This window comes from Somniosus microcephalus, chromosome 11 (genome assembly GCF_052327205.1).
Source record: "Somniosus microcephalus isolate GS21.2 chromosome 11, FLI_Smic_1.0, whole genome shotgun sequence".
In the NCBI taxonomy this organism is placed as follows: domain Eukaryota; kingdom Metazoa; phylum Chordata; class Chondrichthyes; order Squaliformes; family Somniosidae; genus Somniosus; species Somniosus microcephalus.
In genome coordinates, this window is record NC_140997.1 from 104,256,398 (window position 1) to 104,270,157 (window position 13,760).

Consider the following 13,760-nt stretch of genomic DNA (forward strand, 5'->3'; position numbering starts at 1 on the left):
TTGAACCGCTGCAGTCCGTGCGGTGAAGGTACTCCCACAGTGCTGTTAGTGAGGGAGTTCCAGGACTTTGACTGAGTGACGATGAAGGAACGGCGATATATTTCCAAGTCAGGATGGTGTGTGACTTGGAGGGAAACTTGGAGGTGGTTGTGTTCCCAATTAATAAAATATTAAGCCACACATTTCTCAAAAGAAATGTTTCAGTGATACTGAAAGCAGAATAAATGTCATTGGAGCACATAGTTCTGCCTTTACTACAGTGTTCTTTCTTTAAAGACTTTCATTCCACATTGAAGAAGTTAAAATTGGCCTGAAGGGATAGCATGCAATTACTACAATACAACTTGTCTCATTTGTGCAACACGATCAAGATCTTTTTAATTGAAAGTAATCAACATACAAAGTCTGGTCTGGGACATCATGATAACTTTTTATAAGTATTTCATTTCAGCACCATTTTCTCCACTGTACATTATGCATGATTTCCATAAACCAAATGCACACCATATTAAAATAACACAAATGGAATGGACATGAACATGTTTATGCTTCAAATAATCCTATGCTTTGTATTACTCCTCGTAATCATCAGGATCTTAATGTTTGGTTATCCACTTAGTGTTTTTGCTAACATTCCTATTCAAGTATAGTGCCTGCTATTTTAAAACTTACTAGTAGTTAGTTCTGCTCCTCTATAGCTAACCAGTGCGTACTTCATTTTAATTATTGTTAGCAGCATAACGTTTAATATTTCCAAAAACCATATACAAGTTACCATAAGGACCAACTGCAAAAATACCAATGACTACAGAAAAAGAGGAACAAACCAACTGCAGGTTATGTTACTCTCAATATATTATTCTTTAGCTGCAATCCCGTTTGACATACTGGCTGCATTAAACAGGGAGGTGCAAATGAAGGAAAAAGAGGCTGAAACAGCACAAATTGCACATATAATTTCAAAGCAATATATAAATTAGATTCTGAAAACGTCATTCCGTATTTGGAATAAAGAATATAACTTAGACCATTTGTTTTCCTTCACTTAATTCACATCTGCTGGTACAGAGAAAGGACCTTTCTGCCCTGACAAATCTGCTGAGGCTCATCATGAAGTGCTGAGATACACAGTTGCCAAGTGTGCTGTCAGTGACACCTGTAGAAGCAGCTTCCCTCGATGTCAGTTGACATAATCCAATTTTCACACCATCAATCTGTTATAATGGACCCCTCACACCAACTCGCTTTCCCTCTGAAGACTGGAACAACCACATACAAGAGAATTCTTCCACTGACCTTTTTGTGAAAAAACAAATTACATCCACTACACAATCATGTTTAGTCTCAAGACCTCTGCATGTAACAAGTTGCAGTACATTAAGATTCTGTCTGTGGATGTTATTTTGTCAGGTACCTTAGGGATGGCTTAATGTTTTGGGTTGAGATTACATCTCAGAAAAGATTACTGGTCCCATCATTGAGGTACACTTTAAAGAATGCATTTAGTGTAATATTTAATGCTCCTGTACTGTCAAAGTTACTGTATACTGGTGAATGGAAATGGATAGATATGGTTGGTGGATTAATTGCAGGAGTTCATTCACAACTTTGCTTAATAAATTTCTGATTTTTTCGTCAGTTCTAAAAACAAATGCATATTAAAAAGCTGAGGATACAATTTTAGAAGAATTGTTGTAATGGAAAGGCTTTTTACATTGTTTACCATGATAATTATATATTACACTATAATCTGGCACAGACATCACAGAACACAACATAACACTAAAGTTTAACCTTAAACTGAGCAGTACGGAGTAACTAATTATCATTGAACTGTTTTACTGTAAATGGGGAACACACCCTCTGAAAACAGCTAGACACAAAATTTAATTCAAGCAGTATCTTTGTACAGAAGAAAGCGGAACCACTGTGGACAACAGACTGGCTTTTATCAAGTGACAATAATTTCAGCTTCACTAACACTGGTATGTTTCTCCCTTTGACAGTCTGGAGAAAATGCACGCATTTAGGAGAAATAGAAAGCAATTTCAAGTTTTGTAGGTGAGTGAGGACACAATCACAACGAACACAAAACATCTGTATGGACATTGGAAAAAGTTTCTCATGTGGAATCACTGCTGGTTAATGTCTGTACAGCTCATTTTAATTTTTACTTCATACACTTAAATACAGTTGTTTGAAGACTATAAGAACAATGTATATTTCTCAATGCTGACCAACAGAGAATTGGCACATGACCAGCAATGGACAGTTAGAGGCGGGTACATGAAACAAGAGACTGAATTTTAAAAAAAACTTCAGCTTTTCATGTTGTATTTATAGTGTCCTATTGCGGTGGGATTAAATATTAATGAATAAAAATACTCATGCAGTGTTGTTGTGTGAATTGAACCATAAGTTCTGGCAGTTGTCCCAAATGCCGAGGTGAAATTCATGCTCTTTTAATTTTACAGTTTAGCGACATGCACATCAGTTTCAACTTCACTTTCTGCCACAGTCCAGTGTTCTTCTGGTGGTGACACCTCATCCTGGGGGGTGGGGGAAACAGACTGCTGCGCAAACACCGAATAATTCATATTTCCAAAAGAACAGTGACGAGCGGCCTCGGGAATCCAGGGTCCTTCTACGGTTTGTGTTTAAAATGTGCTTCCACTGAAAAAAAACAAAGGGCGGAGGTCTTTGACAAATGCATCTTTGACAAAAGCTTAGTTTTTTAAAACGTTGAGTCCTTTGGTCTAAAAACAGAATACTCAGCAGGGCAGGCGGCGTCTGTGGAGAAAAATGTTTCAGGTCAATGACCTTTCTTCAGAACCGGAAGATGTTAGAGCTGAACAGCTTTTGAGCAAATACGGAGCCTGGGAAAAGGAGGGACAGGAAAGGAACAAAAGGGAGAGGGTCTGTGAAAGGGCGGAGGGCAGAAGTGATTAATTGACAAAATGCTGATGGTGCTAGGCAAAAGGGGTGGCAATAGGACTCATAGAATGGGATGTTCTTTTCCCTCAATCTGATTGGGCGAATAGCTGAACAGAGCATGTTTTTGCAGTCTAATTGGTCAACATTGAAGTTTAAATTCCTGCAAATTAATTGAGCCATATTGTTGCTTTAAATAATGTATAGTAAAGGCTAATTCTTACGAGTTCTTGAAAATTATTAAGGGGAATTAGTATGTTGGTGCACGAGATACAGCAGGGTTTTTCTCCCCTGTGTAGATTATTTCTTTAAATTTCTCAGGAAAACATTTTAAACAAATGCAGGAAATGGGAAAAGGGACAGGAGCTTGGATATTCTGCTATTAGATATCATCACAACAATCTCCAGCAGGCTGGTATCAAATTCCTCTCTTCGTTATGTTTCCCCTGGCTGGAAAGTATAGAACACAGGGTCACAGTCTCAGGATAAAAGAGGTTGGCCATTTGGGACTGAGATGAGAAATTTCTTCACTAAAAGGGTTGTGAATCTTTGAAATTTTTTACTCCAGCGGGCTGTGGATGCTCAGTAATTGAGTATTTTCAAGACAGAGATCGATAGATTTTTGGATATTAAGGGACTTAAGGGATATGGTGATAGTGGGGGAAGGTGGAGTTGAGGTAGAAGATCAGCCATGATCTCATTGAATGGCGGAGCAGGCTCAAAGGGCCGACTCCTGCTCCTAATTCTTATGTTCTTGTGTTAATGGAGGACACATAGACTAAATGAGAGGACACATTTCAGGAGAATAAAATGCTGCAGGTGCTGCAAAACAGAAACAAAAAAAGAAACTGAAAATGCAGGAAACACACAGCAGGTCCACCAGCATCTGTCAGACAGAAACAGTCAAGGTTAATGTTGTGGGTGTCGAATCTTCTTCAAAAACAAGCTTTTGTTACAAATTTGAATTTGAATACATGAAGCATTTGTACCATATAATATGACACAGCATGATGCTGAGGTGACTGTATGAATTATTTAAAAGGGGAATGTCGGTACATACACAGAAATATTCAGCACTATGCAGATATTAATCTTTATCCTGGTGGGCCAGTTTCAGAGCTATTCCATATGAATGTAGAGAGTTGGATAGCAGGCAGATTGACCCCAACTACTTGAAGCCGTATAAATGTAAAGACAGAAATATTTGTCACAACCCTTTATAGCTTTCAGAATCTAGTGAATCTAGAAAACCTTTTAAACATCACCCATGAACTCGCTGACCTACAACGCCTCAAATTTTTAAATTCTCATCCCTGTTTTCAAATTTCTCCATGGCCTCACCCTATCCTATCTCTGTAACCTCCTCCAGCCCCACAACCTCCGAGATCTCCGCGCTTCTCTAATTCTGGCCTCTTGCGCATCCCCGATTTTAATCGCTCCACTATTGGCGGCCATGCCTTCAGCTGCCTTGGTCCTAAGCTCTGGAATTCTTTCCTTAAACCTCTCTGCCTCTCTCTGCTCCTTAAAACCCACCTCTTCGACCAAGCTTTTGGTCAGCTGTCCTAATATATCCTTATGTGGCTCGGTGTCACATTTTGTCTGATAACGCTGCTGTGACCTTGGGACGTTTTACTAGGTTAGAGGTGCTATATAAATACAACATCTTTTGTTCCTTACCTGCATACTCCTGGGGCAACATTGCCCGGTCAATAACCTTCTGAAAGGCTTCCATCCAAATGCGACGTTCATTCTCTGTTTCACATGCGAACAGGAACTTCCTGTCAGGAGTCACTATAGTAATTCCATATTGCCAATGATTTCCTTGGGTTGCTGGAGGAAGACCATCTAAAACGCTATAGCTATTTTCCTTACTCCCAATGAACACTTCACCCCGAGCAAAGGCATCCTGCAATGAGAAAATGTGGATGATTTTTTCTTCTCTAGCATTGCACTGCTCCATTGTGTAAGTGCAAACATAGGCCAAGTGAATGCGATTGGGCCATTTGTGCTGGGGTACAGTCCCATGGTTACTGGCTGCCTTCCTGTGGCTTACCCAAGTTCTCAGCACCATCTATAGCATCAGCCATGGCTCAGTGGGCAGCACTCTCACCTCTGAGTCAGAAGGTTGTGGGTTCACCCCCCACTCCAGAGACTTGAGCACAAAAATCCAGGCTGACACTCCCAGTGCAGTACTGAGGGAGCGCTGCCGAGGGGCTGTCTTTCGGATGAGACGTTAAGACGTCTGCCCTCTCAGGTGGACATAAAAGATCCCAAGGCACTATTTTGAAGAGCAGGGGAGTTCTCCCCAGTGTCCTGGCCAATATTTATCCCTCAACCAACACAACTGAAACAGATTATCTGGTCATTATCACATTGCTGTTTGCGGGATCTTGCTGTGCTCAAATTGGCTGCCGTGATTCCTACATTACAACACTTCAAAAAGTACTTCATTGGCTGTAAAGCACTTTGAGACGTCCTGAGATCGTGAAAGGCGCTGGAGAAATGCAACTATTTCTTTCATGTGAGCGCCTAAATAGTGAGTGGTAGCTGGCAGTTCCGCTCCGGCTGGGAGTTGGGGAATAAGCAACACAGCTGACCCTAACCCTATCCACAGGTGTTCCATCAGTCAGTGGAAATGCGATTGGGAATCCTGCCTGGTTTTTCCCTGCACCTTCCCTTACCTCTTGGAATTAGAGCCAGGCCATTCACCAGGGGAATCAGGAAGCACTCTATCACACACAGGGTCGTGGAAATCTGGAATTCTCTCCTCAAAAGGCTGTGGGTGCTGGGGGTCAACTGAAATTTTCAAGACTGAGATTGATAGATTTTTAATTCGGTAAGGGTATCAAGGGATATGGATCATATAACCTCCTCGAACCCCCGCCCGCCATCTCCCTTCCTCTGACTCTCTCGTGAACTCCCAAACCCTTTGCTCCACCATTGGTGGCCGTGCCTTCAGCATCATAGGCCCCGCTTCCGAATCCCTCCCCTTCCACCTCACCACCTCTTTAAGACCTTCCTTAAAACTCACCAAGCTTTTGGTTTCCCCCGCCCCCCAATATCCTTTGGCTTGGCATCCTTATTGTTTTTGATTACTGTAAAGGGCCTTGGGATGTTTCTCGATGTTTAAGGCACTAAGATGGCAGCTGTTGTAGTTCCAGGGAAAGGGATAGCGAAGAGAAAGAGGAATGCTTCGTTATCTATTTAAAGAAATTAAATAATTTTGAACTCTTTCCTGAATCTTTGAGGTGGGGGGCTGGTGGGGTAGTTTTACCGTGCAAAATGTTCCTTCCATGGTACTAATGACTTTTAATAAACAGTTTCTATATTTGCATATTCAGAATATGAAAGCAATGTTATACAAACATTGCCAGCTCAGATTTTGCTTAAGGGTTGTGCTGGCACAGAGCAAAATCATTTCATTATATGCAGCCTCAATCAAAATGCAACAATAACATAGATTCCATCACACTCGGAGACTGTGCCTCTGCTGTTAAGCTCATACTGGTAGTATATAATGGGGCCATTCACCCAGATACTGGTTTTTTAAATTTATTTTTAAAAATACGCATCAACCAAACTGCTACTTATAGCATCAAGGCCTGGGAGTGAAATCCCGCCTGCTGATTGTTCTAGAGGGATGGGTATGAATGGAAAGTGGGGAGGGATGAAATTGGTCTTCGCCAGTGGCATGATACAGGCCTCAGAGCGAGTCGGCTGCCAGTGTTACACGTTGCCCATTGACCTCAATAGGGGGGAATGCTGGGCGCCGTGTAAAACAGGCTCCTGATTCGCTCCGAGCTCATTCCCTGCAACGACGAAGACCAATTTCACCCCTGGGATTTCCCATTTTGTACTTGTCGCTTAAGGATCAGTTGGAGGAAACTTGCCCTCAATGACTTTGCACACTATCAGTGCTATGAACTGTAGCACAGGAGGAGGCCATTCTGGCTCGCTGTCAATTTAGGTGCCATTTAATTCCACTTGGCCTCCTTCCGAGGTGGTTTGTACTGAAATGCTTATAGCTGTCACTCAGGTGGCAGAAAAAAGTGCATTTGTTTCATTTATTAAAAAATGACTTGTGCCAGTAATGGACTCGAGGAGGAATCCTGCGCCAGGGCCGCCTGATTATGCCCCGAGTGTTTAGTAAAAGGACCAGGCTTGCTTCTGTAACACAAGAAATGAGTATGTGTGTCCTGCTCCTACCAGTGGGTCTTTAAAATACATCAGCCTCCTGTCATCCAACGTGAACCATCGTTTCTTAAACCCTTCAGTTTGCTGAGGAAACACAGAGCAACGTTAGAAGGACTGGTGGAAGAGACGGGATGAAAATTATTTCTGTAAAATAAATATACAAAGTCATTCTGCAGTCCCTACGACAGTTATTTTACGGTTAAGAGTGTGACCACAGAGAGCTTGAAACAGGAAAGGCAAGACAGAAGAGCTTCCAGGAAGACCAAAGAATAATTAACAGCAACATTTATTTTACAGTAAAGCAAAGCAATTCTCACTGATCACCATTTATAATCTTGCTTGTACAGCTCCGACAAGTCTCCATATACTGTTTCATTAGATTCTTCGTGGTTTTTTTATTCGTTCCTGGGATGTGAGCGTCGCTGGCAATGCCAGCGTTTATTGCCCAGCCCTAATTGCCCTTGAGAAGGTGGTGGTGAGCCGTCTTCTTGAACCGCTGCAGTCCGTGTGGTGAAGGTACACTCACAGTGCTGTTAGGGAGGGAGTTCCAGGATTTTGACCCAGCGACGATGAAGGATCAGCGATATACTTCCAAGTCAGGATGGTGTGTGACTCGGAGGTGGTGGTGTTCCCATGCGCCTGCTGCCCTTGTCCTTCTAGGTGGTAGAGGTCGCAGGTTTGGGAGGTGCTGCCGAAGAAGCCTTGGTGAGTTGCTGCAGTGCATCTTGTAGATGGTACACACGGCAGCCACAGTGCGCCGGTGGTGGAGTGAGTGAATGTTTATAAGGTGGTCGATGGGGTCAATTGGTCCCTAGGTTAAAAATCCTCCCGACACCCCACCCCCAAATGTTCTTTATTTTATTCTCACTTTTACTCACATGCTCTTGCTGTCCATATTTAACCTGTCTTGAGGGCACTCTTTTCTCTCTAATCACCCTCGATCATTCGGGGACAGCCACAGACATGCCTCTGAGACTTGGAAAGGTATGGTATAACTCCAGGAAGTTAGTGAGTAAGGTTTCAGCATAAGTAGTGTGACTTGTTCAGAATTCCTCATTTTTGCCCATGGATTGCAAATCACTGGATTAATCAGACAGAGAAACAGAACTAAACACGGCCCTTCAAATCGCATTGCTGGGCAAGCAATTTCAAAAGAGACTTTTATTTAGTGTGAGTGTGAGCTTCCTGTATGGTCGCCCATTGAACAACACTATCTCCTCACTGCCACAGTAAACAACTTGAACTCTAAGTGAGGATTCAAACATTGTGTCTACTTAAAGGAGTTTTGTGGAAGTGTTTTCTCTGATAAGGAGTGGAGTTTATAAAAGAGCAGAAGCCAGGTGAGAGATGGGTGTTAAGTGACGTCTACTCTGGTTTAATTGGGGAAAATAAAGCTGGGACTCGCTGAATGGTATTGGGTTCATTCAAACTTGGGAGTCCCAGGTTTTTGGCTTATCCAGTACATTTAGATCTGGCTAATCACCAGCCATTGAATTGAGATCTGACTGTAGAAGCTGCTGCTGAATTTAAGTGCTTCAATGACACTGGCCAGCAGGCGGAGCCAATGGGCTGGAAGAGAGAGCCTGAGCTTCCTCAGTGCTGGCCAGAGCTGCTCGGGTTTGTCAGTCCATGGAGCCTGTGACCTCAGCTTTCCCTTCGAGTAAAAACTATTGGTGGTTGTCCCAAGGAGTTTCTATATCATTCTGAGAATCCTGTAATGATACAGTATGTGTGAAATGGAATAAAGCAGACATTTTTTTTGAAAGACATTGATTGATTCTTGGCCTGTGAAAAATACTGTTCTTCCTCGTGAAATAATTACTTTGTCGAAGTACAGCATCATTTATGGGTCTCATAAGTATTCTACGGGTGGTGTTGAAATAGTAACGGTTGTCCTAATATCTCCTTAGGTGGCTCAGTGTCAGATTTTGTCTGATAATCGCTACCAAGAAAGGCCCTTGTAGAAATATACAAGGTAATTGAGTGGCACATTAAGCAGTTTGAACTCTAACTGAGGATACAAACACTGATTAACCTGCCCTCGGCCATTCAATCTGGGGCACGACTCCAAGGCATCCTCAGACACTAGAACAAGCACGATGAGTTCAAACTGGCAAAAGGAATGTTTGGGACAGACAGAAGCAACAAGTTCCATTGTGCAAAGAGCAAGGGACACCTGGACTGACCATTCCGGGAGGGCAATAGAGGAGGGCACCTGGACTGACCATTCCGGGAGGGCAATAGAGGAGGGCACCTGGACTGACATTTCCGGGAGGGCAATAGAGGAGGGCACCTGGACTGACCTTTCCGGGAGGGCAATAGAGGAGGGCACCTGCACTGACCATTCCGGGAGGGCAATAGAGGAGGGCACCTGGACTGACCATTCTGGGAGGGCAATAGAGGAGGGCACCTGGACTGACCTTTCCGGGAGGGCAATAGAGGAGGACACCTGGACTGACCATTCCGGGAGGGCAATAGAGGAGGGCACCTGGACTGACCATTCCGGGAGGGCAATAGAGGAGGGCACCCGGACGGACCATTCCGGGAGGGCAATAGAGGAGGGCACCTGGACTGACCATTCCGGGAGGGCAATAGAGGAGGGCACCTGGACTGACCATTCCGGGAGGGCAATAGAGGAGGGCACCCGGACGGACCATTCCGGGAGGGCAATAGAGGAGGGCACCTGGACTGACCATTCCGGGAGGGCAATAGAGGAGGGCACCTGGACTGACCATTCCGGGAGGGTAATAGAGGAGGGCACCTGGACTGACCATTCTGGGAGGGTAATAGAGGAGGGCACCTGGACTGACCATTCTGGGAGGGTAATAGAGGAGGGCACCGGGACTGACCATTCCGGGAGGGTAATAGAGGAGGGCACCGGGACTGACCATTCTGGGAGGGTAATAGAGGAGGGCACCTGGACTGACCATTCTGGGAGGGTAATAGAGGAGGGCACCGGGACTGACCATTCTGGGAGGGTAATAGAGGAGGGCACCTGGACTGACCATTCTGGGAGGGTAATAGAGGAGGGCACCGGGACTGACCATTCTGGGAGGGTAATAGAGGAGGGCACCGGGACTGACCATTCCGGGAGGGTAATAGAGGAGGGCACCGGGACTGACCATTCTGGGAGGGTAATAGAGGAGGGCACCTGGACTGACCTTTCCGGGAGGGCAATAGAGGAGGGCACCGGGACTGACCATTCTGGGAGGGTAATAGAGGAGGGCACCTGGACTGACCATTCCGGGAGGGCAATAGAGGAGGGCACCTGGACTGACCTTTCCGGGAGGGCAATAGAGGAGGGCACCTGGACTGACCTTTCCGGGAGGGCAATAGAGGAGGGCACCTGGACTGACCATTCCGGGAGGGCAATAGAGGAGGGCACCTGGACTGACCTTTCCGGGAGGGCAATAGAGGAGGGCACCTGGACTGACCTTTCCGGGAGGGCAATAGAGGAGGACACCCGGACGGACCATTCCGGGAGGGCAATAGAGGAGGGCACCTGGACTGACCTTTCCGGGAGGGCAATAGAGGAGGGCACCTGGACTGACCTTTCCGGGAGGGCAATAGAGGAAGGCACCTGGACTGACCATTCCGGGAGGGCAATAGAGGAGGGCACCTGGACTGACCTTTCCGGGAGGGCAATAGAGGAGGGCACCTGGACTGATCATTCCGGGAGGGCAATAGAGGAGGGCACCTGGACTGATCATTCCGGGAGGGCAATAGAGGAGGGCACCGGGACTGACCTTTCCGGGAGGGCAATAGAGGAGGGCACCTGGACTGACCATTCCGGGAGGGTAATAGAGGAGGGCACCTGGACTGACCTTTCCGGGAGGGCAATAGAGGAGGGCACCTGGACTGACCTTTCCGGGAGGGCAATAGAGGAGGGCACCTGGACTGACCTTTCCGGGAGGGCAATAGAGGAAGGCACCTGGACTGACCATTCCGGGAGGGCAATAGAGGAGGGCACCTGGACTGACCTTTCCGGGAGGGCAATAGAGGAGGGCACCTGGACTGATCATTCCGGGAGGGCAATAGAGGAGGGCACCTGGACTGATCATTCCGGGAGGGCAATAGAGGAGGGCACCGGGACTGATCATTCCGGGAGGGCAATAGAGGAGGGCACCTGGACTGACCATTCCGGGAGGGTAATAGAGGAGGGCACCGGGACTGACCTTTCCGGGAGGGCAATAGAGGAGGGCACCTGGACTGACCATTCCGGGAGGGTAATAGAGGAGGGCACCTGGACTGACCTTTCCGGGAGGGCAATAGAGGAGGGCACCGGGACTGACCATTCCGGGAGGGCAATAGAGGAGGGCACCGGGAGTGATCATTCCGGGAGGGCAATAGAGGAGGTCACCGGGACTGACCTTTCCGGGAGGGCAATAGAGGAGGGCACCGGGACTGACCATTCCGGGAGGGCAATAGAGGAGGGCACCCGGACGGACCATTCCGGGAGGGCAATAGAGGAGGGCACCTGGACTGACCATTCCGGGAGGGCAATAGAGGAGGGCACCTGGACTGACCATTCCGGGAGGGCAATAGAGGAGGGCACCCGGACGGACCATTCCGGGAGGGCAATAGAGGAGGGCACCTGGACTGACCATTCCGGGAGGGCAATAGAGGAGGGCACCCGGACTGACCTTTCCAGGAGGGCAATAGAGGAGGGCACCTGGACTGACCATTCCGGGAGGGCAATAGAGGAGGGCACCTGGACTGACCTTTCCGGGAGGGCAATAGAGGAGGGCACCTGGACTGACCATTCCGGGAGGGCAATAGAGGAGGGCACCGGGACTGACCTTTCCAGGAGGGTAATAGAGGAGGGCACCTGGACTGACCATTCTGGGAGGGCAATAGCGGAGGGCACCTGGACTGACCATTCCGGGAGGGCAATAGAGGAGGGCACCTGGACTGACCATTCCGGGAGGGCAATAGAGGAGGGCACCTGGACTGATCATTCCGGGAGGGCAATAGAGGAGGGCACCTGGACTGACCATTCCGGGAGGGTAATAGAGGAGGGCACCGGGACTGACCTTTCCGGGAGGGCAATAGAGGAGGGCACCTGGACTGACCATTCCGGGAGGGTAATAGAGGAGGGCACCTGGACTGGCCTTTCCGGGAGGGCAATAGAGGAGGGCACCTGGACTGACCTTTCCGGGAGGGTAATAGAGGAGGGCACCGGGACTGACCATTCCGGGAGGGCAATAGAGGAGGGCACCGGGACTGATCATTCCGGGAGGGCAATAGAGGAGGGCACCGGGACTGACCTTTCCGGGAGGGCAATAGAGGAGGGCACCTGGACTGACCATTCCGGGAGGGCAATAGAGGAGGGCACCTGGACTGACCTTTCCGGGAGGGCAATAGAGGAGGGCACCTGGACTGACCTTTCCAGGAGGGTAATAGAGGAGGGCACCTGGACTGACCATTCTGGGAGGGCAATAGCGGAGGGCACCTGGACTGACCATTCCGGGAGGGCAATAGAGGAGGGCACCTGGACTGACCTTTCCGGGAGGGCACTAGAGGAGGGCACCTGCACTGACCTTTCCGGGAGGGCAATAGCGGAGGGCACCTGGACTGACCTTTCCGGGAGGGCAATAGCGGAGGGCACCTGGACTGACCATTCCGGGAGGGCAATAGAGGAGGGCACCTGGACTGACCTTTCCGGGAGGGCAATAGAGGAGGGCACCTGGACTGACCTTTCCGGGAGGGCACTAGAGGAGGGCACCTGCACTGACCTTTCCGGGAGGGCAATAGCGGAGGGCACCTGGACTGACCTTTCCGGGAGGGCAATAGCGGAGGGCACCTGGACTGACCATTCCGGGAGGGCAATAGAGGAGGGCACCTGGACTGACCATTCCGGGAGGGCAATAGAGGAGGGCACCTGCACTGACCTTTCCGGGAGGGCACTAGAGGAGGGCACCTGGACTGACCTTTCCGGGAGGGCAATAGAGGAGGGCACCTGGACTGATCATTCCGGGAGGGCAATAGAGGAGGGCACCTGGACTGACCTTTCCGGGAGGGCAATAGAGGAGGGCACCTGCACTGACCTTTCCGGGAGGGCAATAGAGGAGGGCACCTGGACTGACCTTTCCGGGAGGGCAATAGAGGAGGGCACCTGGACTGACCTTTCCGGGAGGGCAATAGAGGAGGGCACCTGGACTGACCATTCCGGGAGGGCAATAGAGGAGGGCACCTGGACTGACCTTTCCAGGAGGGCAATAGAGGAGGCCACCTGGACTGACCATTCCGGGAGGGCAATAGAGGAGGCCACCTGGACTGACCTTTCCGGGAGGGCAATAGAGGAGGGCACCTGGACTGACCTTTCCAGGAGGGCAATAGAGGAGGGCACCTGGACTGACCATTCCGGGAGGGCAATAGAGGAGGGCACCGGGACAGACCATTCCGGGAGGGTAATAGAGGAGGGCACCTGGACTGACCTTTCCGGGAGGGCAATAGAGGAGGGCACCGGGACTGACCTTTCCGGGAGGGCAATAGAGGAATGCACCTGGACTAACCATTCCGGGAGGGCAATAGAAGACGGCGGATAGGATGATGGGGGAGATGGAAGACAACTATTCTGGATTGATGAAGTAAGATCAGTTATCTTGTGATGTAAACATCAGACCCAACATTTC

The 13,760-nt window shown here is 48.3% G+C and overlaps 1 protein-coding gene across 1 annotated transcript in view; it reads right to left on the reverse strand.

The window, feature by feature from the left end:
- Positions 1–409: 409 nt before the first annotated feature.
- LOC147110814 (arf-GAP with dual PH domain-containing protein 1-like) overlaps positions 410–13,760 on the reverse strand; it is a 138,067-nt gene continuing 124,716 nt past the window's right edge. The window contains exons 6-8 of the mRNA XM_085999965.1: positions 7,138–7,209; positions 4,609–4,837; positions 410–2,673 (exon numbers count right to left, since the gene is read on the reverse strand). Of these exons, the coding sequence (XP_085856091.1) occupies positions 2,645–2,673; positions 4,609–4,837; positions 7,138–7,209 (330 nt within the window). The 3' untranslated portion in view covers positions 410–2,644. The remainder of the gene's footprint in view (positions 2,674–4,608; positions 4,838–7,137; positions 7,210–13,760) is intronic.